This window comes from Urocampus carinirostris, chromosome 3 (assembly GCF_059441175.1).
Source record: "Urocampus carinirostris isolate Australia breed hairy pipefish chromosome 3, RoL_Ucar_1.0, whole genome shotgun sequence".
NCBI lineage: Eukaryota > Metazoa > Chordata > Actinopteri > Syngnathiformes > Syngnathidae > Urocampus > Urocampus carinirostris.
Window position 1 is genome coordinate 59,931,482 of NC_142351.1, and position 27,097 is coordinate 59,958,578.

The 27,097-nt window shown below is 39.6% G+C and overlaps 1 protein-coding gene across 2 annotated transcripts; it reads right to left on the reverse strand.

Moving 5' to 3' along the window:
- Nucleotides 1-1,607: 1,607 nt before the first annotated feature.
- On the reverse strand, nucleotides 1,608-7,468 carry LOC148370292 (amphoterin-induced protein 3-like). 2 transcript variants are annotated; one of them, XM_088332772.1, is made up of 3 exons: nucleotides 7,074-7,468; nucleotides 6,244-6,615; nucleotides 1,608-6,078 (listed from the first exon to the last, which is right to left on the reverse strand). In XM_088332772.1, exons 2-3 carry the CDS (start codon nucleotides 6,580-6,582, stop codon nucleotides 5,215-5,217), a joined length of 1,203 nt encoding a protein of 400 aa, XP_088188898.1. In that variant the 5' UTR covers nucleotides 6,583-6,615; nucleotides 7,074-7,468; the 3' UTR covers nucleotides 1,608-5,214. The 2 variants fall into 2 exon arrangements, with proteins under 2 accessions (XP_088188898.1, XP_088188897.1); XM_088332771.1 differs by having other exon boundaries at nucleotides 1,608-6,615.
- Between the last annotated feature and the right edge of the window lie 19,629 nt (nucleotides 7,469-27,097).

Sequence of the window (27,097 nt, forward strand, 5' to 3'; positions counted from 1 at the left end):
TATCTGGAATCGATCTTGTCGGCTTCCTGTTTTTCCACGCCGGACTTCTGTCTTACTTCTTCCGCCCAGCGATCACCGCATTACTGGAATGTGTGTTCACGTGCATGACTGCCCCATTCCCGTAAAATAAAGCTTGTGTGAAAACGTTACCCATCTGGGTCCTCCCCCTGTTCTGGTTCTGACATTTAAAAGTTAATGCAGCCTTACGTCTGAAGCGATTTACCACAAACAACACAAACATAAACAAACTCAAATGGGATCTATGGATAAAAATATGCTCGCCTGAATTGTCATAATGCTTTGAAATAATTAAAGAAATTTAATATAAAGAGTTTTTGTAGTAAACGGTTAATAACATCAGATCAGACCGATAGGCTGGGCCTACTGAAGCTCAAAAAATACTGCATAATATTGTAGTTATTTTGAAACCAGACTTGACATCCGCTCTTTTAAACCTCCATTGCCCTCTAGCGGTGGGAGGGATAATTTAGTTTGTATTCATTGAAAAAAAAAAACATAACTTTTGATAGAAATGAGGAAGAGACTTTCTTTTCTGGAACATACCTAGGGATTTTCGACAAACCGGATTAAATCATCCGGTGGGCCATGTTTGACATGCTTGAAGTGGAAGATTTGTTCATTTTCTTAACAAAATTTGGTTGATTTTTTATCACCTTGTACTTTAATGTTGAGCTTCGGTAGCACCAAGATCACAACAGGCAATTATTTAAGCAAATTGTAAAAGATACCCCTCAGAAATAGCAAATTACTTCTTCAATGTGGCAGTTTAATGCTAACAAGAAATCCAATCTGCTTTTTAAACAGGCTGGAAGTTGGCATCAATATTTTATTTATTAGAAGCCTTGTAAGAAGAACACAAACAGGAGCAAGATGTGCAAACAGAAAACCCATTTTTACTTATAGCCCCACATTGTTTGGCCTCTGCAAACAATGACTATTGCATTTTCAACAAAATGTGCTGACTGCTCGGTCATCAGTCATTAATGCGGCTGCCCTGCTGTGCTATTATTGCATCCATCCAGAGACATGGCCAAACTCTCATTTTGTTTTCATGCTTGAGTGCACGTTGTTGTGCGGCAGATGTTGTTTGTGGGCGCTTGTACTTGTTGGTGCGTCAAATATCCTGAGTTTTCTCAGGACGGACAGCGCTAAACCTTGGATGAGGCTAGCAGGCGGGTTTAGAAACAGATGGAAAGAAAATGTTCACATTCTTTTGGTCGAGAAACAAATATAAAACTGAAAACATGATGCTAACCGTAGCTTGGATGATGCCTGGTCAGCAACAATGAGTGAATAATGGCCATCAGAAATAGACAAAGCAGGCTTGACTTGAACCAGTGGTTCTCAGGCTCTGTCAAAGGTGGCACAGGTGCATTTGACCCCAGGGAATTTGTTTATTATAACTTTACAGAGAATCAAGTGCAATCGCACTGCCACTGTAGTGACACTCTCAATGGCAGAGTGATTCCGTTACTTTTTGCCTCCACAAAGTTCATATAGCACACAGTAAGAGCATTGAGTAGTGTAGACACAAAGTGGAACGACTCTGGAGTGAGGCCATGATAACAATATTTAACACGGATGAGGAGACAGAAAAAGGGAGACAAGGTAAAGAGCAACCTCCAGAAAGCCTCCTTCAGAAAGCTTAGAAGAGGAAGTTTAACTTAGCACTGCGACCAGATTGTTTGTGTATTTTCTCGAGTGCTGGCAGGAACTGGTTCAAACATGTTGACTGAGGCAATAAAGACTCACCAATTTGAAGTCGAAAATAATATTTATTTAGAGAATATCGTGCGAGTGGAACACAAGGCACAGACAAAGAAACAAGGTGGTGGCAGGGCAAAGGAGGGCCGGAGCCCGAGCTGGAAGAGGACAGAGTGACAGGAGAAAAGGAAGAAAAAAAAGCCCCACAGCTTTTTTGACCACGGTTTTTATTACATGAAGATGTACGTTCATTCTGCGGTAGCGCTAAAGTCCGCTAGGGTGGGGCCCCCCACACAACAGTGGGAATAATGTTAAGGTATTTATGCGTATATCTATCAGAATTGACTTAATTTGATATGTTAAAACTGTTGGCAGCGGACAGCATGAAACCAAATAAATTACATGCCAATTACGTTGTTTAGACGCAAAACCTTTGATCAGTGAAAACGTGCCCAAAATATTGAGATTTGACATGGATCGAGGTGATTTGTACCACCAATATCGAGCAATCCCTACCAAAATAATGTGATTAATCAAAGCAGTGCAAAAAGGGTTATATTTCGTATTCTCTTGAAGAACTGACAAATGTATTGCCGGTGCCTCTGGTGCCTTTCCCCCATTTTATGTGAAACTTATGCTTTCTTATGAGTTGGTCCTGACTAAAGCCAACCCTAAACCAACGTCCTTGGTGCCAAATATTGTCAATAATCATCCCACCTTGGTTCTCCTATTTCATTTAACCAGGGGGCGTTGTTGAAATCAAATAATTGAGCCGGAGCTGAGATTTACTTTGTCCTGGTTCAAAAAGCGTTGTATTGCAAAGCATGTTAATTCATTCATATAATCAAAAAACAGCACTACCTATTTTTTTTAATTTCCCTTTGAATTTTTTTTTTATACTGTACACTTGAGTTAACGTTGGTGATCAGTGTTGAAGATTTTTTTATTTTATTTAATTGACTATAAGGGATTTAATATAATACAAATTGCATTTGCTGAATGCAGTGGGGATTTTTCACAGGGAAGGCTTGGGGTCAGGCTTGGGGCTTCGTGACGCACCGTTCAGACGAGGTTCCTGAACCCGCCCAGGGGGAGGAGTCAGCACGCCCACGGGAGGAGTCAGCACGCCCCATGGGGGCCCCCGACATGTCAAAAAGACGGAACACGGAAGACGGAGAGAGACAGCAGAGACAAACGGGGATCAGATCGGAGAACGGGAGATGGGAGGTTTGACAAGACTAATTAAACTAATTCGACAATAATTCGGCAAAATTCGATGAAATTCACAAGAGTATTTCTTCTTCCCTGGGGTAGTGTGAGAGATAATTTGGAAGCACTGACTTAAACCTGTGTGTAGAGCAGTGGTTCTTAACCTTTTTAAAGCCAACAAATCCTTCCAGTTTCATACGTGCATTCACCGATCCCTACTTTTTAATAATGTAAAATAACATTCTCGAATTCAGGACAGTTTACTGGTGCTTCTACAGGTGCACAAAATAAAACAAAACAACAAATTACAGAACTGCAAATCAGTATGACTTCTACTGTTGCTTTTGAGAGAACAGTTCAGGTACGCCTTGATTTACATTAGCAAGTGCTACTCTCATGTCATTTTCACAGTAAAGCGTGTTACTTTTTGTTATTTTTATGTCCAGCATCCTCTAAAAGGATTATTTGCAAAGATATTTTGTAACAAATAGCATAAAAAAAACAAGAGGTCTTCCCTTGAAATAAATGGATAATTTTCCATTTTTTGACAGCGAAATGTTGAGAGATTTGTTGTTCTGAGAGTTGCTTTTGAACATGGTTCTGCAATGATTTCCTCAAGGTATTTATCATTGAATAATGCTGCCTCATCATTAAACGTGAATGGCTGTCTCACCCATGTTAGATGTGAGGTTTGTGTCTGGAAGTATCAGTCGAAAGACTTTGCAAGCTTATTGAAGTGCATAGCAATTGCTTTTCTCCATGGGTTCATCTCACCAATTCCAGACACATCTTCGATCTTACTTACAAGTTGTCAAGAAGGGGAACATTTGCAAGTTATATGGAAAACATTTGTCCAATCAGTTACCCAGCTGAGGCTCCAACTAATCCCCGAGACTGAACCCTAGGGTTTGATCGAACCCGGGTTAAGAACCACTGGTGTAGTGTTAAGCTACACAAGGGGGGGTACCCTTGCATAATTACAGCTGCATTTATTTTATAGTTTGTGAATTCTCATGCCGTTCATTTAACAATATTAGTCTGGTTAAAGATCAAAGGACATTGTGAGGTTCCGAAATAATTACAGGCCCTGTCCAAAGAGCCAGGGCTCTCTCAGATGATTTCCATTTGACGTTAGTAGAAGGATTATACATACTGTAATCCTGTTGAAGTTGGACTCAGTGTTCATTTTAAGATTAAACAATCGGCTCAAAACATTCAAATGCCTAGAATGAAAGCGCTACTTTATGTTTGAGTTGTGCTGCATGATTCCCAGGCCCCTTTTGTATTTGTATTGTCTTGATGTGGTGACTTAATGCTTTTGTTGTTGTTCAATGCCACTTTTTTATTCTACAGAATTGTGAAAATGTCATCATTTCAAATCCATGCACACAAGCATCTAATCTTTGACCTTGAGAGACAACTATGTCAGTTCTGTTCACATGCTGTGATAGTTTTTACCAGGTCTTTGTTTTGCGATATCTTGTGTTTAGCCCTATTTTACACATTACCGTTTGGTAACACAAACCCAGTTTTTATTTTTATTTTGAGGAAAAATAAGTAAAAATGCCTAAAACAATCTCATGTAAAAAAACGGTTTCCTTTCATTCTTGTTTTGGGAATAAATATGAGATTATGACTTGAGATTGTGTTTTAGCAACACACACACAAAAAGCCTGAATAATGATCAAGCTTCTGTGATAGCAATATTTTCTCCATTCCATCATGCAAAATATACTGTAAAGGAAGCTATGATCTTGAATTATTTGATTCATTCATTACAGCTGGGATATTTGTAAGCAGAAAAGAAATTACGTGGTTTCATCCTTTGAAGTATGTATTGCTATTTATCACCAATGAATTGAATTGTTTAAATACACTTGCATTTCTTCCAAGAATCGCCTATTAACGTGAAGTGTCAATTTTCCGTTTTTTCTGGTTAATAGATCATTTCATTATCAGTTTCGAGCAGCCTTATTGATGTGCTGAAAACTTTTACAATCTACTCATCTCAACATTAACTTTGTAAAGTCTTCTGTAAGTTGGATACTAAAACACACCCATGTCCAATTGATCATTTGCGTGCAGCCCTAGATCTTTACGTGGTGACTTAAGAAGTTGAAGAAGCTCTACCACTGGTAAACACCATGACTAATACAAATTGCTGATCAGGTGAAACTCACGGCTGCTTTACTCCTATTTTTTTAGTCGCTGACTTAGCAAAAATACTTTCAAATGAAAATGCTTGACTTCATATCTGGTTCTGGATCAACTTTCACTTGTCTATTCAGGCCCTTCATCGGTCAACACCGGCTGCATAAACTCCACATTCTTTTCGAGGCGGCATTTTTCCATCTCTGATGTCCTGGGGTAGAAAACTGACGTGGTGTTGTCTAGTTCGTACGTTGCGACGGGGATGACTGGTTGGTTAGGCTGTTTGCAGCATCTGCATCGGCACGGGGTAAGGTAGAGGTACATGAGAATGACCACCAGCGTCACTGCGCAGCCCAGCAGGGTCGTGTAACCTGTGCTGAACGACTCCACTTCCGACAGGAGTACAGTCATGTTGATTTCTCGAGTTGCATTCATTGGTTCTTGAGTATCTGCCGCCATACACACATAGAGTCCGGAGTCATTGACCTTGGCTGCATGTATCTCCAAGGTGCCGTTAGCAAACAAGCTCATTCGAGCTTCATCGACATTGAACTGTGTTATGTATTCTTGATTAGGAGAGATCCATGCAAACGAGAGATTGGCCCCGCTTAAGGTTGTTTGGCAGTCCAGACGCACCCTATGACCCTCGGCAACCAAAACCTTGGAGAGGAGCACGGTCACCGGCAGCAACACGGCCCGTTTTACAGTGCAGTTGTTGAAAAAGCGAGTGTGTCTCAGGAATCGGATGGATGTTCGTGGTTCCCCGGAGATGGTACAAGTGTGCTCTTCCATAAAATCCCTTACAGTGTCGTATCCTTGGAGATCCCAGTGCCAGAACATGCTGTACATGGAGCAGTCGCAGATGAGAGAGTTGTTGTGAAGGTAGAGACCACGCTGCACCAAACCCGGCAGCGCTTTCACGTCTTGCCACGGTGGGCGGCTCATAAGGTTTGATGATAAGTCTAGCATGGTCAGAAAAGGGTGACTGCGGTCCTGGATAGAAAAGAAGGGGAATTGTGTGATTAAGTTGAGGCTAAAATAGGCCTTTTTCAAGCTGCTAAGACCTGCCAGACTACCGGCTTCCACCTGCATGATTTTATTGTTGAAAAGAAGGAGCTCTTCTAGCCTCCACAATCCCTCGAAACAGTGCTGCTCTACCTTCTCAAGCTTGTTGGAAGACAGGTCAAGATATCGTAGACTGGAGGCATTTTGGAATGTCCCGTAGGCCAGCTTGTTGATTTGGTTGTGGGCCAGCCACAAGTTCTCTAGTTTTGGCATTGTACTAAAGCTGCCGGGAGCCAGCCAAGACATTTGGTTGTGACTGACATCAAGAGTGATAGAGAGCAAGGGCAGTGACTTGGGTATCTTGGTCAGGCTGCTGGCGCTACAGCTGACTCTATCAGACGTGCAGAGACATATGGCAGGGCAGGTGGCCTCGGTGGGCGGCAGTAGACCCAAAATCACCAAGAAGGGAACTTTAATGATTTTGCCAATCATGTTTCTTCAGCCTATGATTTCGTCCAGCTTTTCCTGCATGGATAAGAATCACATCCATAATCACATTTTGACCAATGCTTCAGTCCATCCCAGTTGTGAACAAACTGCTCTTGAGGGTAGCAGTCCTGCAGGTTTTGGCTGTTTTTTTCAACATCGGTGATTTAAAAGACCACAGAATTTATTAATCTCCTGCAGAACTCCCTCGGGAGCTGGATTTGCGCATCCCTGGTACTAAATAAATGTAAGAGGTGGTAGCAGAGAGAAAGGAAAGGAGATGTGACTTCCAAATGCCTCCAATAAAACAAACCTAATACCTTCACACTGTGCAACCTGATATTTTTCTTAGTCACACAGACTACAAATTGTTACCGTATTTGTTGGAAAATTGGTTAGGACCTGTCAAATTGCAATTAAATGTTCAGTGACATCAAGTTTATACTTTCTTGCTATTAAGTTGTCTAGCTTATAGAAACTTACTACAAATACTTTACCTTAAAGAAAATTCTTCCTTTGCATCAGAATCTGTCCAACAAGTATTTTCAAATGAGTGAACTTGCTCATAGATGAAAAAGTTCCCACCTCGTGAAATGTGAGCATTTGGCCTCACTTAATCTCTATAAGGAAGAAAAAGCCCTGCGCGGATGTCAATTGGCATTAAAATCCAACTCAGTGCAGCTTTTTTCTTTGAAGCAGTGGCATCACCGTCTGTAAATGGCAACAAATGCTGCCATCTAATTTTTGTTTTATCAGCTTCTCCAAGCCTCAGTCCCGAGGTGGTTGGAGGAACTGTTTTGTTGCTCCCGCCCAATTCTTCTGCTCCAACTTTGAGGTCCTCCTTTTGGTTGCCTTCTGGTCCCAAACCGGATTGCTGCTTACTAAACATTCTGCATTGCTTTGTGGCGTGGAACAAAAATGACTGTACTCTCTTAATCTCCTGCAATCCCTCCTCCCCTTTCACGAAACTGCCGTGTCTCATTTACAGAGCAGCCTTGCGTCTCCTTCTCTCGTCATCGAGTAATGATACTGCTGTGGCCTGTTGTTGGCGGCTGGTGAGTATCAGCCATCCTGCCGCCTTCAAATAATATTCAGCTTCATTAAACTTTTAGTATTTTGGTTACTAACATATTTTCCTGACAGTTAACGATTCCTCATCAATTTTACTGCCTGGACAAAAAAAGCCAGAGTGCCCTAACCTCGCATAGCCCAACTATCGCTCCTTTTCAGGCTATGTATGTTTTCAGACAATTAGTTTGTTGCTTTTAGATACCTGCAAGATACTAATGCATTATTCCTTTTTCAAATACTGTAACTAAAAAGTGTCACACGGTATGGTTCTTACCTATTTCAATTCCTGATGTGCAGCTATGCACATAAACACACACACACACACACACATTTTATCTGTAAATGTCTCATTGTGTGCATTTCCCCCTGAGAAACAGTTGAGTGCATCTTTTACTCTACCTCTGAGCAACAATCATCCTCCCCCCACTAAAACCGCGGGTTTAACTCACTATGGGTTGCCTATGATGCTTGGTCACGGTGGTCCTGATAGCTCTGATTTCTGTCACAGTAAATTAGCTTTGCCTTCTAGCAGCCTCCTCATTGGTGCACCACCTCCTCCACACAACCATCAGCAACTCTCATCCCTATAGATACTGCAAGCTTTTGAGTGACTCCAACTCTTTTCTGAATTGATCTGGGTAGACTCAGAGGGGTTGTCTCTTGAAAGCTGGGCAGTGGTAGCCTACTTGGACCCTGTGGAAAGGTCGAAATTTGTTATGCTTTCATAACTGTATCTGTGTTACCTTTTGTTTGTTTGTGTTTTTATTTTTTTAGTGGGGATGGGGGACCGGATTAATCTTAAGTAGGCGCGTTGGGATGTATTTGTGTTCAAATGAAAAAATACTATCACGTCTGCCATTGTAGCATTTCCCACAATCCTCTCCCAAGGCAAGTCAACGGCTTGGCTGGAACATGCAGGAATGTCGTCGCCCACGTGCACGCTGGGAATATGTCAGAAAGTGATTCAGAACATAGCATCTGTTGTAGGTGTAATGTTTATTTCATGGCTCAAATAAGCAATCGAGTGTTGTTCCAGTTCGCTTACAAATTGAACTATATCCCACTGGATGGAAAACCTTGGAGCTTTTCAAATATTCATGCTTCATTGATTGCTTGGAAGTATTACATAACTCTCCTGTTTGTCCTCCTAGTTACATAAAACCTTCACAAGAAATACGATCGCATCAAACGAAGTGCTTATTTGCATAAGCCGGACAATATCTGTAATTTTTTTCCTCTGCAGTGAGAGCAAACAAAGCCTTTGTTAGTTCTTTTTCTCTGTATTTGTTGACTGCACAGGGTTGTGTGTTTTGCTGCGTCTCATTATTTCTTGCAGTGACTTCAACACTGTAAGTTATCGTTTGATTTCAAATGCAATCATCTGTCATTGTCAAAAAATGATTTCATTCAAGACATAATCAGGAAAGCAAAACCGCGCATGCTGCGCATACCTATCGACTTAAGTGTATGCTTTTGTTGTGCTCGTCCACAATTGAGCAGTAATTGAAGTGCACTGCAAAAAGCTCAATCATAAAATCAGAGAAAAATAATTGAAGCCAATAATATTGTTGGGGGTAATTTTATCTTTTCATTATAAATATCTTTGAGGGATACACCGATTTTTTTAAACACATAATTTTTTCCTGTCAAAAAAAAATTACATTTTGGTTTTCGTCCAAAAGGACAAATAAAACACGAATACAGTAATTAGATGCCGTTAATACATTGGTGAAGTAATATTGCAGTTAACGGGCACCAGAACCTCGTGCAAAAAGTAATGACACCCCTTCATGGGTCAAACTTACCTAGAAGTGATCTCCTTACCCGCTGATTTTATACGACTGTAGCAAATAACTTAAGATCCAAAAATAAAAACACAGAATACAGAATTGCAGTTGAATGAATGGTCTGTATTGTCATTATACACAAGTTTAATAAAATTGGACGGCTTTTCCATTCAGTGTAAAAAAGTGATGTCAAGATCAGCTGGCTATCTGCACGCTAGCATTGGGGCTCCTTGGATTGAACCATGTCCCCGCAATGACTAAAATACAACCGTCCCGAATGTAGAGGTTTCCCCACAAGTTGTAGCTCCCGTTTTCTGGATAATGGATCTGGCGTTGGTGAGATACAGGCTTGGCAGGGCTGGCTTGTGAGAGTTGTTACGTAGTCAAGTCAAGTCAAGTCACATTTATTTATATAGCCCTTAATCACAAAAATGTCCCAAAGGACTGCACAGGATTACAATGACACAATTACCTGATCTTAAACCAACATGCGGGCAAGGAACAACTCAAAACCTCAGCGTTAGGAAAAAGAGAAACCTTGAGAAGGGACCTCACAAGAGGTAATCCCCCTTTCAGGATGACCAGGGTGAATTACATTTAGCATTACAATACAGAAACATAATAAACACAAGGTAACATGTAGCCTAAATGCATAAGCCTGGACATGCTATCCCGATATTGCTTTCTCTTCCAGTGTGCTGCAGTCCGTTCCTGTACCCAAAAACATTCCACAGAGAACCCTCTGGTCATCACCATTTCTCTACACTCATCTTACTTTTCTCAGAGCCAGATTTATTTGATTACTTTATTTTCAATGTAACAAGCCGCTAAGAATTAGCTGTCGCCGTGATTTGCAGTTTCTTTGGGTGGCCATATTGACTTGCCCCGCTGCTTGACTGACAGCATTCACCAGCCTTTCACAGTCGGGCTCACCGACAGTTACGCCAACCCAATACACACAAACACAATCTGCCACGTGATAGCTTATGCTGTGTGCTGTTTGCTGAACACAATGCACGATACATTTATATATATATGACAATGAAGACAATTTAGATCAAATTCCGCAAAGCAGTGAGGCATAAATAACCAAAGCGCAAAGTAGCAAACGCTTACTGGCTTCAAAAAGAACAAAGTTGTGACGACTTTACAGCATAACGTGGGTGCTCATACTTAATTTTGCTCACGAAAAGGAAGGAATTTGAGGATGCTGTCAAAATGGGAACTGTGGCATATTTTTACCCACAAGACATGTACTTTTAAGTTTTTGTGTCCCTTTTCTCTCATGATTTTGGTAGCAGTTAGACAGTGTTAGACAGTAGTTATTCATCTACATCCGAGCAGTTATAATTTATTATCACATTTATGTGTTTTATTCCATATGTTCTTCCCTTTAGTGGATTGGCTGGAGCTAAATATGTGCTAGTTACTATTGTTTTATTTTTCTACTGTGGAGAATATACAAGGGTGACTTGTTGCATCAGGCTTAGACGAATACCACATCATGGTCATCATCCCTTGTCGTTTTCTGGCTTTTATTCACTCTCCTGTCCTTTAAAAACTAATACTCCCCCCAAATATGTACCTAAAAAAGGGGAGAGCGAGAGGGCAGTGTCGTATCTGAAAGCTATTTCATTTTAATTATAACTATCCATCCATCCATCCATCCATCCATTATCTGCAACGCTTATCCTCAGTAGGGTCGCGGGTGTGCTGGAGCCCATCCCAGCTATCTTCGGGCAGGGGACACCCTGAACCGGTTGCCAGCCAGTCACAGGGCACAAAGAGACAGACAAGTCTCCCGCTCATTCACACCTAGGCACAATTTGGACCGGCCAATTAACCTGACATGCATGTTTTTGGAATGTGGGAGGAAACCGGAGTGCCCGGCAGAAACCCACGCAAACACGGGGAGAACATGCAAACTCCACACAAGAGGTTTGATCTCATGACCTCAGAACTGTGCCGCACACGCGCTAACCACTGCGCCACCTTGCTGCCCCTATAACTACTTAAGTCAAAATACAATAAACTTGTGTGTTTCATTTGCATTTTCATTCTCTCTAAAGTCTTACTTCTCCTGTTGTTGTCTGGTTGGATTTGTTAAGCATTTAAATGCCCTTTTTGTTGTTGTTTTATGATTATTTGAAAACATTATAAACACTTACATTTAGCATCTAGTAATATGGCTGTCATTTATCTATCTTTTTTTCCCCGTCTGCTGGTTAATTCAGTGCAAAATAAGCATTAATTTTACTCTTGTTTTAAAGTTTTGGTGTTTTATTTTCTGTCATTCGGCCAAGAGTTTTCAATTTTGGGTTTTCAACTTTGGCCCCAAATCTTTTCGTTTAGTGGATCTCTATTATATTTTTAGATTTTAACATTTATTTTGAGAATTATTTGCAGAAAAATGAGAAAAACACAATCCCTAAAATAAACAACAATATTTTTGGAATATTGAGGGTTTTCTTTTTTTGTGTTTTGTAGTGTGTTAGCAAGAGGGCCATATTACTTACTTACTTTAGACAAGACTTAGGCTACTATAAAATGTCTCGTATAAAAGAACTCTTCACAGCCTGTAGTTTCTGCAATGTCAAACAGTGGCTAATTGGCAATAACGTTCCTGGATTGTTGTCTTTTCTTTAAATCTGAACTCAAAATCATTAATTTTGCTCTTTTGGGTTGAATACACTTTCACAGCCATCAGAAGAGCAAATATTATGTTTGTTTTTTCAGTACTATCTTTAACGTTCAGCCTACATTTGTAGCCTATTTTACGAACTATAATCTCAGATGATAGGATCTATTTTCTAAGCACAGCACATGCATTCACAAACAATGGAGAAAAATGATTTTCACGTTTGGCAAGGAATGAGTTAACACTTTGTTTATTTTAACAATTGAGCAAATGCAGCTTTACATCCGAACTACCTCTCCGCCAGGAATCACAAAAACCAAAATACTAAAATGGGAGACATGAATAAAAATATGCCCGCCTAGATTGCCGTATGGCTTTGAAATGAATTAAGAAATATTAGCAGTGAATATCCCTTCTGAAAATCCTGCACAATATTGTCTTTAACATGAAACCAGACTAGACATAAGCTCTCTTACACCTTTTCTACATTCTAGAGGCAGGAAGGAGTGTTTTTTTTTTATTCATAAAAACAAAAAACACAACAAGGCTAGATTAAATCCTCTGTAAATTTCACATGCATGCACTAGGGCCGAGGGCCATGTACTCCTTATCTTGCTGAAAGCTGAGAGTACCCCTCTTCTGCCCGGCACTTGCATTACTCTTCCAAACCGTGCCCAGGCCCAGTTGCTTCTAAAATATACGCTTGTTTTCTTGACTTTTGCGCTACGAGCAAAAACAATTTTTTTTGCTCGCCCGCTTCACATCACACGTACAAATTTACCTGTCATCATTGTTACATTTCACGGGGTGACTTCTTCCGTGGCATTCCCAAATGTGGATCCGTGCAATGCTTGGAAGAAAAATTATTGCATTCACAGTACCTCTTTTATTAGGACTATAGCCTCAAGCGTGGTTGGGCATGGTACGAGGGTCATAGTATGAACGCGTCTACAATGAACACCAGGAAGGATTTGGTTTTTCCGTCCCAACTGATTTGATGTCGAATCAGATAAGGAAAAAAAACAAGGTGCCAAGTTAGGTTTTCATTTATTCTCTGCCAGGAACTGTCAGATGCTCGGAGCATGATTTACAGCAGAGGTGGATGAACTCTTTAACCCGCAGGATAAAAAATTTGGCTCAGGCAGGACTAGAATGAAAAAAAGATTCATTTCTCTGTATCAAAACCAATACATTGGCAAGACATCGAATTGTGCAGACATCAACACATACATTTAGTATTTCAGTTTATGTGTATTTATGAATAGATTATAATCATCAATTTGGTTTTGAAACGCTGAAAATGAAATCAATTTATTTTATGATGTCCTGTTTCAAGCAATAAATTTGGTATTCATATGCATTAAAATGCGTTAAAGTTAGCACGGATTTTCTTTTCTTTCATGATGATAAATGAATATCTCGATGAATAAAATAAGTACGTGATCATGATAAAATAATAGCAAGAAAAGAAAAAGTTTCATACATTTTTATTACGAGGTGGGGTTCTACATCGAGGAAAGCTTGGGACAAGAGTAGCACCAAAACCGCAATTATTTATTTTATTGCCATATTGCTTATGTCATTTTTAGGTGTTTTGAGAAAAAATGCCTATTAAAGGCAAAATATTGTCTAAGTCAACTTCATAATGATATATATATATATATATATATATATATATATATATATATATATATATATATATATATATATATATACCGTATTTTCCGCACTATAAGGCGCACCGGGTTATAGGGCGCACCCCGGAAAAAATAGTTTTTGGTCCTATATTTGACATACATAAGACGCACCGGATTATAAGGCGCTACAATGGGAACATGGACAAAACAGTCAGATAGTTCAGTCAAACTTATTACCCCCTTAACATTCCGAAAGCTTGCAAAGAAGCAAATACGTGTCGAGAACACGTGCGGTGTCCGTACGATGACACTCAAATGCATCGTTCCAAATATCATTCGGAAGGTTAAAGTCTTGGGATTCAGGAAATGCCAACCATTTCTTAGTTTCTATTTTCTTTTTCGCTCGCAACTTTACTGTGCATATGACAATAAACACTTGGAATTGAGTTTAATTTAAAAATAAACACTCCATTCCATCCATTATCTGCACCACTTATCACAGAAACATCGAGTTCAGTCTGAAACAAGATACAGGGAAAATATATAGCTGGAGTAGCTCACCGAAGTTGTTGTGTTCAATAATAATGTGCAACCATGGTCCTCTTATATCAGTGAGTGTAGTAAATCCAGGAGAATAAAATATTTACAAATACAGAATAGTAAAAAATGCTTTCGCAATGCCGTCAACCCAACGTGTGATTAAAATTCATCTTTTTCGGCCAATTGCAGGCTTTGTTTTGCCGCTTTAGCCTATGCCAGCCTGTAAATGATAAAAAGGATCCGCCCCTTTACCTCCGAATAACTTTAGCCAATAGTGATCGATTCAACTGATGATTGACACGACTTTTTCGGCCAATTGCAGGCTTCGTTTTGCCGCTTTAGCCTATGCCAGCCTGTAAATGATAAAAAGGAACCGCCCCCTTTACCTCCGAATAACTTTAGCCAATAGTGATCGATTCAAATGATGATTGACACATTGGTTAGCCAATGAAACGCCGGTAAATTAATCCCAGCATACATCGCGGATTACTTGGCGTTCGGGAGAAAATCTAGTCGGCGGCTGCTGCATTAGACTTTGCGACTTACCGGTAATAATGATCCATAAATAAGGCACACTGTATTATAAGGCGCATGGTCAGCTTTTGAAAGAAATAAAGGCTTTTAGGTGCGCCTTATAGTGCGGAAAATACGGTATGTATATATATATATATATATATATATATATATATATATATTCCATAAAACATGTCCCTCGGTTTGAATGAGCGAGTAAGTTTTCTGTCTCCAGTTCAGGGTGTCCCCTGCACACTGCCCGAAGATGGCTGGGATGGGCTCCAGCACCCTATATATATATATATATATATATATATATATATATATATATATATATATATATATATATATATATATATATATATATATATATATATATATATATATATATACATATATATATAGGGTGCTGGAGCTCAGGCTCACACACAGGCTATATATATATATATATATATATATATATATATATATATATATATATATATATATATATATATATATACTGGACTGTCTCAGAAAATTAGAATATTGTGATAAAGTTCTTTATTTTCTGTAATGCAATTAAAAAAACAAAAATGTCATAAATTCTGGATTCATTACACATCAACTGAACTATTTCAAGCCTTTTATTATTTGAATATTGCTGATTTTGGCTTACAGCTGAAAAAAACTCAAAAATCCTATCTCAAAATATTAGAATACTTCCTCAGACCAAGTAAAAAAAATAATTTTATAACAGCAAAACTAAATCAAACATTTGAAAATGTCCATTGATGCACTCAGTACTTGGTTGGGAATCCTTTTGCACGGATTACTGCATCAATCCGGCGTGGCATGGAGGCAATCAGCCTGTGGCATTGCTGAGGTGTTATTGATGCCCAGGATGCTTCGATAGCGGCCTTCAGCTTATTTGCATTTGTAGGTCTGGTGTCTTTCATCTTCTTCTTAACTATACCCCACAAATTCTCGATGGGGTTCAGGTCAGGGGAATTAGCAGGCCAATCAAGGACAGTGATGCCATGGTCAGTGCACCAGTTACTGGTGGTTTTGGCACTGTGGGCAGGTGCCAGATCATGCTGGAAAATGAAATCCTCATCTCCATAGAGCTTTTCAGCAGATGGAAGCATGTAGTGCTCTAAAATCTCTTGGTACACAGTTGCATTTACTCTGGACTTGATGAAACACAGTGGACCAACACCAGCAGCTGACATGGCTCCCCAAACCATTGCTGACTGTGGGAACTTCACACTGGATTTCAAGCAACTAGGATTTTGCTCCTCTCCAGCCTTTCTCCAGACTCTGGCGCCTTGACTTCCAAATGAAATGCAAAACTTGCTTTCGTCTGAAAAGAGGACTTTGGACCACTCTGCAACTGTCCAGTGCTTCTTCTCCATAGCCCAAGTCAGACGCTTCTTCCGTTGTCTTGAGTTCAGAAATGGCTTGACCATGGGAATACGGCTATTGTAGCCCATTTCCCGGACACGTCTGTGAACTGTGGCTTTTGATACCTGGACTCCAGCTTCAGCCCACTGTCTTTGAAGCTCCCACAAATTCTGGAAGCGGCTCTTCACAATTTTGTTAAGGCTGCGGCCATCTCTCTTGGTTGTGCAGCTTTTCCGGACACATTTTTCCCTTCCAACAGACTTTTTGTGGATATGCTTTGAAACTGCACTCTGTGAACAGCCTGCTCTTTGAGAAATTTCTTTTTGTGTCTTACCCTCCTGATGGAGGGTATCAATGATGGTCCTCTGGACAGCAATCAGATCAGCAGTCTTCCCCATACTTGTGATTTAGTTTACTGAACCAAGCTGAGTGTTTTTAAGGCTCAGGAAACCCTCGCAAGGTGTTTCGAGTTAATTAGATGATTCAGGTGATTAGTTGAATAGCCTACTTGTATACTTTTTCATGATATTCTAATATTTTGAGATAGGATTTTTGAGTTTTCTTAAGCTGTAAGCCAAATTCAGCAATATTAAAATAATAAAAGGCTTGAAATAGTTCAGTTGATGTGTAATGAATCCAGAATGTATGACATTTTTGTTTTTTTAATTGCATTACAGAAAATAAAGAACTTTTTCACAATATTCTAATTTTCTGAGACAGTCCAGTATATATATATCATCATATATCATATATATATATATATATATATATATATATATATATATATATATATATATATATATATATATATATATATATATATATATATATATATATATATATATATATATCCATCCATCCATCCATCCATCCAACCATCCATCCATCCATTATCTGCACCGTTTATCCTCAGTAGGGTCGCGGGGGTGCTGGAGCCCATCCCAGCCATCTTCGGGCAGTGTGCAGGGGACACCCTGAACTGGAGACAGAAAACTCACTCGTTCATTCACACACAGGGACAATTGACTTCCTGTGCGGAGTTTGTATGTTCTCCCCGTGCTTGCGTGGGTTTCTTCCGGGCACTCCGGTTTCCTCCCACATTCCAAAGACATGCATTTCAGGTGGATTGGCCGGTCCAAATTGTCCCTAGGTGTGAATGAACGAGCGAGTTGTCTGTCCCTGTGTGCCCTGCGATTGGCTGGCAACCAGTTCAGGGTGTCCCCTGCCCACTGCCCGATGATTGCTGGGATGGGCTCCAGCACCCCCGCGACCCTACTGAGGATAAGCGGTGCAGCTGATGATATAGGCTTTTAGGTGCGCCTTATAGAGCGGAAATATATATATATATATATATATATATATATATATATATATATATATATATATATATATATATATATTTATATATATCTCATCTCATCTCATATATATATATATATATATATATATATATATATATATATATATATATATATATATACATATACACACACATACACACGTATATGTACATACGTGTACATACATGTATATACACGTATACATAAATATACATACATACACATCACATACTCTCAGTTACGCACACCAACACACCAACATACCTACCTACAAACCTTTGTCTAGATCTCTCTGACTCTCGTTACTGAATCAAATTCACCAGTATCTCTCTATTTTTTTTTTTAACCATTTTTTTATTGAACATGGAAAATACAAACGTAATTGGCATGGAATAGACTAGTAACAATACAAAGTTAACAATTTTCAAGAGAACAAATTGTGCTGTAGAAAAACAGAGAAAAAGTAAATAAATAAAGTAAAATAAATTTAAAATAAAAGTCAAAAATGAAATTATGACATGTTTAATTTAATGCTAGGGGGAGATTTGGTAGCATATTACATATACGTTGGACACTGGGAGTGTTCATCAAACTTAGAGATTCAACCCAAAAAATACACTTTTTGAAGCCAATCTCCCCTGGAGGTTGCTTGCCATTCCTTGTCACTTAGCAATTGAACATGGGGGGAACCCAATGTTCCTTCTGAAAACTTTTGCTCTGAAAATGCTGGTCTACTAGTGATCCCAAGAGCCAAGAAAAAATCCGCCGGATCGAGAGCATTTTCCATTCGGGTCCTGGTGCTATGGAATGCTCTGCCCTCTGAAGTTCGATCTGTGTTTATATTTGGGCTTTAAACACACTTACATTTCATGGCTTATGGATGATGTTGACCTTAGGAAGCTATCAAACAAACATTCTGTTATTACCTGGATTTCATGTTGATGATGTCTGTGTAATGTCTGTACAGCCTTTTGAACTTGGCGTGATTAAGGGCTCTACAACTCAATGAATTGTCTTGATTTCACCTCACGAGCAGCTCATGTTAGCCTGCAAGTACTTGCTCTCTGTAATTTTCATCTCTCCCAGGACCGCTATGACCCTCAACGTCTCCAACCCCCACCCATCAGAAAATGAATTTTTCCTCACCATCTGCTGCAGATGAGCACTGGTATGAGGGAAGGAAAGGAAGATTAAGGAGAAAATTCTGCTCTTATCTTGCCTGCCTTGAGAAGCAGTCAAGCTCACACTGTCCACATTCTGAATTCTTCGTATTCTCGGATGCACGGAAATTTCCCAGTCCACCGAATCTATGTTTAAGTGTCGTTATTCATCTCTTACTTGGACCGAATGAAAGAGAAGTCTGACAGCCTCTGTCAATTTTTTTCTCCTGATTTGAATCGATAGATTGAAAGTGAGGACACAGACATATATCTGTCAAGTCATAACTCGATTTTTGAAGGCACATTTGACGCATCACCGTTTTTACGAAGCATAATTCCCATCGCCAAACAGCGTGACCGAAGACATCTCGTGTTGTCTTTTTCTCTCTGGGTTGTGAACTCTCCAAACCTGAACGCCTCACCTCATTGGCAATTTATTATGCATTTTCTGGGGCACGAATGCTCTCAAATATGAATGAGTCACACCCAGGCGAAACGTTCAGAAGATTGACTTTTATTACTTGCTTTTCTCTACTTTGATTGATTTGTCCTTGCTTGTTGAAAAGGAGGATAGATAAGGGCATTTATGGGGTGTGCAGTAATCTCGTGATTGTTAAGGTTAATGGGGACCAGAACCCCCCTTGTGAAAAGTCAAAATCAGCCAGAGGTACGTATTGAAGAGTTACATTTACTCGGTTACATTAAATTGAGTACATTTTTTGACATTTTGTACTTCCAGGAGTAGTTCTCGATCACTGTGCTTTTTACTTTTACTTGAGTGGATTTGTGAAGAAGAAACTGTACTCTTACTCTGCTTATTTAGGCAATGTTGAACCCGTTACTTGAATCCCTTCCACGTAAGTGTGTATGTCTTTGCAATGATTAAAATGAAAGCATGCTGAATGTAGTGGTTTCCCACGAGTTGTAGCTCCAGGTCATCTGTTTCATAGGTAATGGATCTGGTGTTGGTGAGATACAGGCTTGGCAGGGGTGACTTGTGAGGGTTGTTACTTAGTTTAGCCGCAGTAGGCTGGACATGTAACCTCGATATTGCATTCTCTGCCGAAGCCATCTAAGTCGCTTCTTGGACCCAATAACAGTGCACAGAGCACCCGCTGGTTATCACCATTTCGTTGCGCTCTCTTAACCTTCCTCAAAGTGTGGTTTCAATGATTTTTTTTTCCTTTGTAACAAGCCGCTAAAATACTAGTGCAGCTGTTGCCTTGCTCCACAGTTAATTTTTCTTTGCGGGGGAGGAGTGTTGGTTGGGGGGTGGGGGAGGTGTCCTTGGATACGTTGACTTGTGCGCCGACCCCGCTGACAGCATACGCCAGTCTGTCATAGTTGTGCACATGGACAGTCACATCTACCCAACACACAAAGCCCTCTCTTACAAGCCCCCATGATTTGCATTGTCTGTCTGCTATCTGCTCAGAACACAATGCACAATATGTTGATGTCAATGACAATAAATACAATTCAATTCAAAATCCACAAAGCAGTGAAGCAGTAATAACCAAAGCGCACAGTAGCGAGGGGTCTCTGTATTGCAAAAGATTCTTAGTCCTCATATGTGAGAGGCTTTTCGGTGATGCATAATGTGGAATACAGCATTGCGTTCTCCTCTAATAATTTCTGGTGTGGCAGGAGTGTTGTTTTTTTCTCTTTTTTTTCTAAGAGCCATGTCTGCCACCTAGCGGCTCTAGACCTTATCCACCACTGGGTCTGCTATAAATAGTACAAAACCGAACCAGGGCATTTTAGCTGGCCTCACGCTGCTATAAACTGCAAATAATACTAAGTCAAAATTGAGGTCTGTTAGTCCGTTGCCAAAGTTCATTTGCTTTGTGGACACGGCACTGAATAATGAGCGGGGAGAGCTATCCGATAGGATATAAATAAAATAAATCAACGCCCCTCTCAAATAAAAATGAGCATTAAAATCCCCATGAAGGTGGTATTTATAAGAGGGATCTTATATTACAGTGCGTTAATTTTATCTTTGTGTCCCCATTAAATTTTACGTTCACTAGACACGTTTGCCAAGGTGTCTGCTGTTTAGATTTTTTTTCTCGGCTATTTGTTTTTATTTATTTCATGGACGGAGGATGTCACTAAATGACTTTAATGCTAAAACTTAGAGGTCATTGTCGATTGGAGATGTTTACTTGTAGAGATGGGCTGCAGATACGTTTCGAATCCAAAGAGGAGAGGTGAAATTAGGACATTATTTTAATAATTGATTATTTTGTCTAAATTGTGTTAAAAACATTTATTTCAGGCCATGAAAGATATTACTCATCATATTATTCCTTAATAGAATATTATCATGAATATAAACAAATTATATAAGATAAGCAGCAGTTTGGACCGTGGTGTTTCAGAAAAGAAAAATGTCAACATTTACTTTTCAAAGTAAAAGCAAAACCTTCCAACCCCACAACGATCTCATTTTATTTTCCTACTTCATTTACAATTGACCCCTGGCGAATTAAAATAATCTGTTCTGAGTTGGGAATCACAAATGAGATTACCTGTAGATGGGGTAGAAACCTATGGTAACGTGTAGCTAATGCAATAAAAAAAACAGTAAAATAACAAAAGTGTATATTGTGAGCACGACTCATGTGAAATTCAAGTGTATATGATTAAATAACATAATTAATAAATTTATATTCAAAGGAAAAATTAAATTTATTTTACGGGACTCAGCTGGTCGAGTGGAGTCGCGAATGCATGTAGAGGGGGATGAGACGGTGACAGCGGGTTAAAAAAGAGACTGATTTAACAATTTCCATTTTGGAAGATTGTCACACCCTAATTGTTTTAATCACCTCCTTATTTACATTTTTCCTGCCTATAGTAGATTGGTTACAGCCATGCAATTAAGCGAGGATGCCTTTTTTAATTTCTTAACAATGGCAAGGTTTCTTTCCATGGCTATAGTTTTTTTTTCATTCTTTAGCATCACTGCAAGCTTGGGGATCAATAATGAATGAACACAGTACAAAAATACAGAAACTTGAAAAGTTTTTACAAATCACATGAGATTCTAAACTGGATGAGGGGCAAATGCATTGTGGGACTGAGTTCACCCAATCGCATATCAACAATTTCATGATGCTGCGATGCAACCCAATAGCAGATAAGCATTTTATATTACGTCAGTTAATCGCAGTCAGGAATCTAAGAGACGCAACACGTAACATTTTTTGGCGTAACATTCTCGTTGATGTCATATACTGGATTGGGGAAATTACTGCAAACATAAAATAAAAATGTTGTAAGGAGGGGGTTGCCATATCTTGGGGATATATTGTAGCCCAAAATCACCGTATTTGAGAAAAAATAAGAATGAAATTGACCATACAGTGACCAATGAGGTTATACTTTAATTGAACACCAGATTCTAGATTGAAGATATTTGCATTGGTGTCCCCCTCACGTCCCTCCTGGACATCTGCAACTCCCGATTCACCTGCAAAGCCACCAGGATTGCAGGCAACCTCACTCACCCATCTCAGAGCCTTTTCAACCTGGTGTCATCAAGGAAAAGACTACAGAGTCAGAACAAGCAGGCCCAAGGACTGCTTCTTCCATCAGGCTGTCAGAACACTCTCAATGCCTTACTCACTCCCGCACCTCTGCTTTCTGCCAAATCTAAGCTAAAATGCTCCATTCATCCATCTATCCATCCATTATCTGCACAGCTTATCCAAGGGTCACGGGGGTACTGGAGCCCATCTCAGCTGTCCTCAGGCAGTGGGTACCCTGAACTGGTTGCCATCCAGTCGCAGGGCACACAGAAACAGACAACTCATTCGCTCTTTCACACCTAGGGACAATTTGGATTCTTCCAATTCACATGCATGTTTTTAGAAATATGGGAGGAAACCGGAGTGCTCGGGGGAAACCCACCCAAGTACGGGGAGAACATGCAAGCTCCGCACGACCCTAAAATGGTGTCATTACATGACCTCAGAACTGTGCCGCGGATGCGTTAACCACTTAACCGCCATGCTGCTGCCCTATTTCGACTCTGGCTACACTTTGCACATTTTTTATTCTCAACCTTTTACATTTTTATTTGTAATTTTTGTATTTCATCATATTTATTGCATGTCTGTAATTTGTTGGTTGTTTTCATTTATTCAAGGGTAAAAATTGTGAAAGTAAGAAAATGACTGGTTCAAATTTAATCCAAATGCCAACCCAAACGACGAAAATGATGAAAAAGAAGAGTTTATTTGAGCGCATCTAAGTGAGTCAAGTACGTGCACGCGGCACACAAGCAGCGTGACAGAGGCCGCATTGATAATTTCAGCCAGAAGATGGAGTCAGAAAGTAGAATATTTTGGAAGTTACGGACGCCACCTTTAAAAATGCCAAACACATTTCCTGTGCAACCCCATAGTACCATGTAGGCAAAAGAAGTTTAAAAACTAGGATACAGTAACCAAAAAAAAATACAAGATCATTTTTATTATGGGTCACGATAGAAATGAGTGAAAATTGGAATGTATTAAAAGTTCTTAATCCAACTCACTCGTTTCTTCACAGTATTTGATAATCAATATATTGTTGATTTATCGATTCTATGTTGCACCTCTAAATGAGAGGGAGCACCCCCCCAGCTCAATCAGCACAAATCAAATTGACACTTTTGATGACAGGCCGAGCATATTGTTGGCCTTTATCATCAGCTCTGATTGCTGAATGATTTTCAATTAGGACATTGTGGAGTTCAAATGATTACTCGTTGTTTACCTTTTTTTTCTTCTCGCCTGCTCCAGCGGAAGCCAATTACGCATGAGTAGCTGCAGATGAGCACTGGACGTTGCTAATGGTTCTGCCTCTCCCTTTGTGTTCACATTACTGAAGGATATGAGTTGTGAAATGAGATCACGACTGACTACTGCGCTATCAGCGATTGTACTATAAAACATTATGAGGCAGAACGCAGTAAATTGTGAGGTGTGACTGCAGGGTGGCACACTGTCTGCACGCTGTGCCCCCCTGTTCTTCTTTTGTCATTTCTCCTCATCTGTGGCATGGGCACTGCTGTCTTCCCACACACCTCTGCAGTGGACGTCATCGTTTTGTTCTCCGATCACTTCTTTCCAGCACCTTTCGATTTGGCCATCATCGTTTGCTGTTATCTCCCGGGACAGATGGGACCCAAGCCAATTCCAGCCCTATCACATATAGCAGGCGGACATGTCTTAAATTTCCATTATGTCAAACTCAATGAGGATTAATGTACATAATATAAAGATTTTTCTGATGAATCACAGCCATAAAATAATTCATTAGCATAACATCGGGGTCTTACGTTCATTTTTCATATGAAAGGGCCGACTACAAGAGCTTTTGTTCATTGTGTTAAAATATGTTCTCTTAATCACTTGATCTAAACTGGTCTGACCTTACACCCTATTGCAATGACAAGCTGCGACCCAAATCAAGAAAAAAAAAAACACTTCTCAAATTTATCGAATGAAAGGATCATGCCGTTTAAAGCAGAGATAGTAGAACATATTCACCTTTTTTCACGAAACAATGACCAGCAAAACCAGAATGACTATGCATATAAGCTTACATAACCTGTAAGAGAGCCCCTAAATCTGCTATAAAATCCAAAATATTAAAGGTGGGGTGCGTCATATTTGCTCTATTAAGTATGTGTTAATAATGCCCAACTTAGTTCAAAGAGGTTTTATATTACTTTTTTCATAGCACCTTTCTGCTTTTAATTCACTTTTATCATCAGTGCTCCGGTCACGGAGCGCAATAGGATGGCAAAATGAGGATACAGTAGGATACAGGGGACATAGCAGGGGGGTGGGGTGTGTGTGTGTGTGTGTGTGTGTGTGTGTAGATAGGGTGATTCCACGTGCGTGCCTGTGCTTTTTATTTAGTAGAGGATGGAAATGATGAAAGTAAGAAAAGGACTTTTTAAAATACAGTCCAAATGCTAACCCACCCCCCCAAAAAATAAAGTTTATCAGAGTGTCTGCGATACACATTTGTGCATGAGACACACAAGTAGGTGACAGAGGCTGCAATTATGTTTTCAGCCAGAGGATGGCATTAGCAAGTAGAATAATTTTTAAGTTAAAGACGCCACCTTTAATAAATCGTGTATCCAAGCAACGATCATTTTGTATGTGGTTAATAAAGATTAATATACTGATAAAAAGCCAAAAGTATATAATTTTTAAACCATTTACTGTAACTTATAGCAGCGCTTTGTTGACAGACATTAGTATTATTTGCGCATTTTGCAATTTTTTTCCTTATCCAACTTGATGTTTACTTTCCCTGTTATCCACTTTTCCTTCCCCTTATCACCTAATTTCTTGCGACCCATTATAATGGGCAGAAGAAGGAAATAAAACCAATAAGATCACATTGCAATGAGATGCGGTACCTCCAGGACATAACCAGGCCAACACTGATTGACTGAGCAGAAAGAAAGGATCACGCAGGGCGTTATTGCCTCTACTGTCAAAGAATGTAAATTTTTTCTCCTTTGCAAAGGCTTGCGACCGACTGAAAAAAGGTCTGCGACACAAAAGTCGGTCGCGATCCACCAGTTGAGAAACACTGCTTTAAATGATCTATTGATAAATGCAGCAAATGAGTGGTGATTATTTATGCATCGATCTTACTGAATTAATGAGTCATTGTTTTGCGGCTTTATGACTTTTATGTCCTTTATCAAGTCCTTTTATTAAAAAAAATCATGATTACTCATTGCACTCACCTGTGCTCGCTCGTTTGGCGCCAGCTTTGGCTGGTTACCTGATTGGTTCCCCCTCCTTTTTAAGCTCAGTGCTGTCGCTCGTCCTTGGTCAGTCCGTCAGCAAACCTCTGTTTACACAAGGCAAGCATTTTGACTCTGACTCCCGTCGGTCCCGTTTCGTCACTTGTACCCACTCGTCTGTTCCTAAATTCCCGTTTTTCTTCGGCTACGACCCGTTTTTGAATGCCATGTCTAATCGCGTTGTAAACAATGTTCACTTCAATATCAGTGACAATAAAGACGATTCTAATTCAATTCTAATTTCAGTTTGGCCTGTAATATCAGATATTAAAAATTGTGATTTTTGCTTTTCATAACAAAAGCAAATAATTTCAATATTTTATAAAAAAACAAAAACAAATCAAAGAATAATTGAAATGTTTTTTTAAGTAATAAAATACTTACATGTATATTTAAGATTTTTACCCAACACAGGGATAATCTGGCTTCTATCGTCGCCAAAAATCTCAAGTTCAAAAAATTTGTAGACCTACTAATTCGAAAGGTGTTCAACCAATCAATCGATTCGAAAAACTGTTGGGGGTTGAACTTAAAATTGATTGAAGATCACTTAATTATCTCCTTGTTGCACTTCTATGCATGACTTTTCTTTTTGAAACAAAGTTAAATGTGTTCAATTAAAATAAATTGCAAACAAATGGCAGCGTTTCCTAAAAAAACACCGTCCACGGACTGGCAATGCAGATTTGATCGGCCAAAAACCCCCATTAAAAATTCATGTTCAATGAAGATATGGAATTCAGACCGTTTTTAAAATGGGTCTGATGGAATTTCAGCTCTGATATTTATGAGCTTTTTATAGAAAGTGCTGAGTGAACTGGCTTTTTGAATGCGTACTATACATGCAAATCTATTTTATGTTAATGTGCTTCAGAACATACTGTACAATTTGAACATTCACTGTCTTCCTAGCCTGCAGTTTCAAATCTTCTATATCTCTCGACGGCCGTCAGCTTTACACCGTGGAACTGGGACTTATCTTAAAAAAGTATCCACTCCTATTCAAAAGGTTGGTGTGTAATATTTAGTATAAAAAACTTCTCATCTCTCATTTGCTGCACCGCTTATCCTCAGTAGGAATGCAGGGGTGCTGGAGCCCATCCCAGCAATCATCGGGCAGTGGGCAGGGGACACTCTCAACTGGTTGCCAGCCAATCACAGGGCACACAAGGACAGACAACTCATTCGCTCACTCACACCTAGGGCTAATTTGGACTGAAATGCATGTTTTTGGAACGTGGGAGGAAACTGGAGTGCCCGGAGGAAACCCACGGAAGCACGGGGAGAACATACAAACTCCACACAGGAAGTCTGGAGCTGGATTTGAACCCACGCAGGAGCTTCCCATGACATGAACTGTGCCGCACAAGCGCTAACCACTGCGCCGTGCTGCCCCTTTACCTGTAATTGTATGCATTAATTCATTTTTGTTCTTGAAGTCTGCAAATTAGAGTTCTGATATCTTGACGAATGACTCCTTTCAGTAATCACCAACTGTAAACGGTTTTTCCCTGCTTTACTATCTCCAGGGTTGCAAAAAATCCACTTCCTAAATCGTTTTTTGCGCCCATCTAATTTCTCCATAAGTGATGCAATTGCACTTTTTTATCCCACTTCAGACTAGGT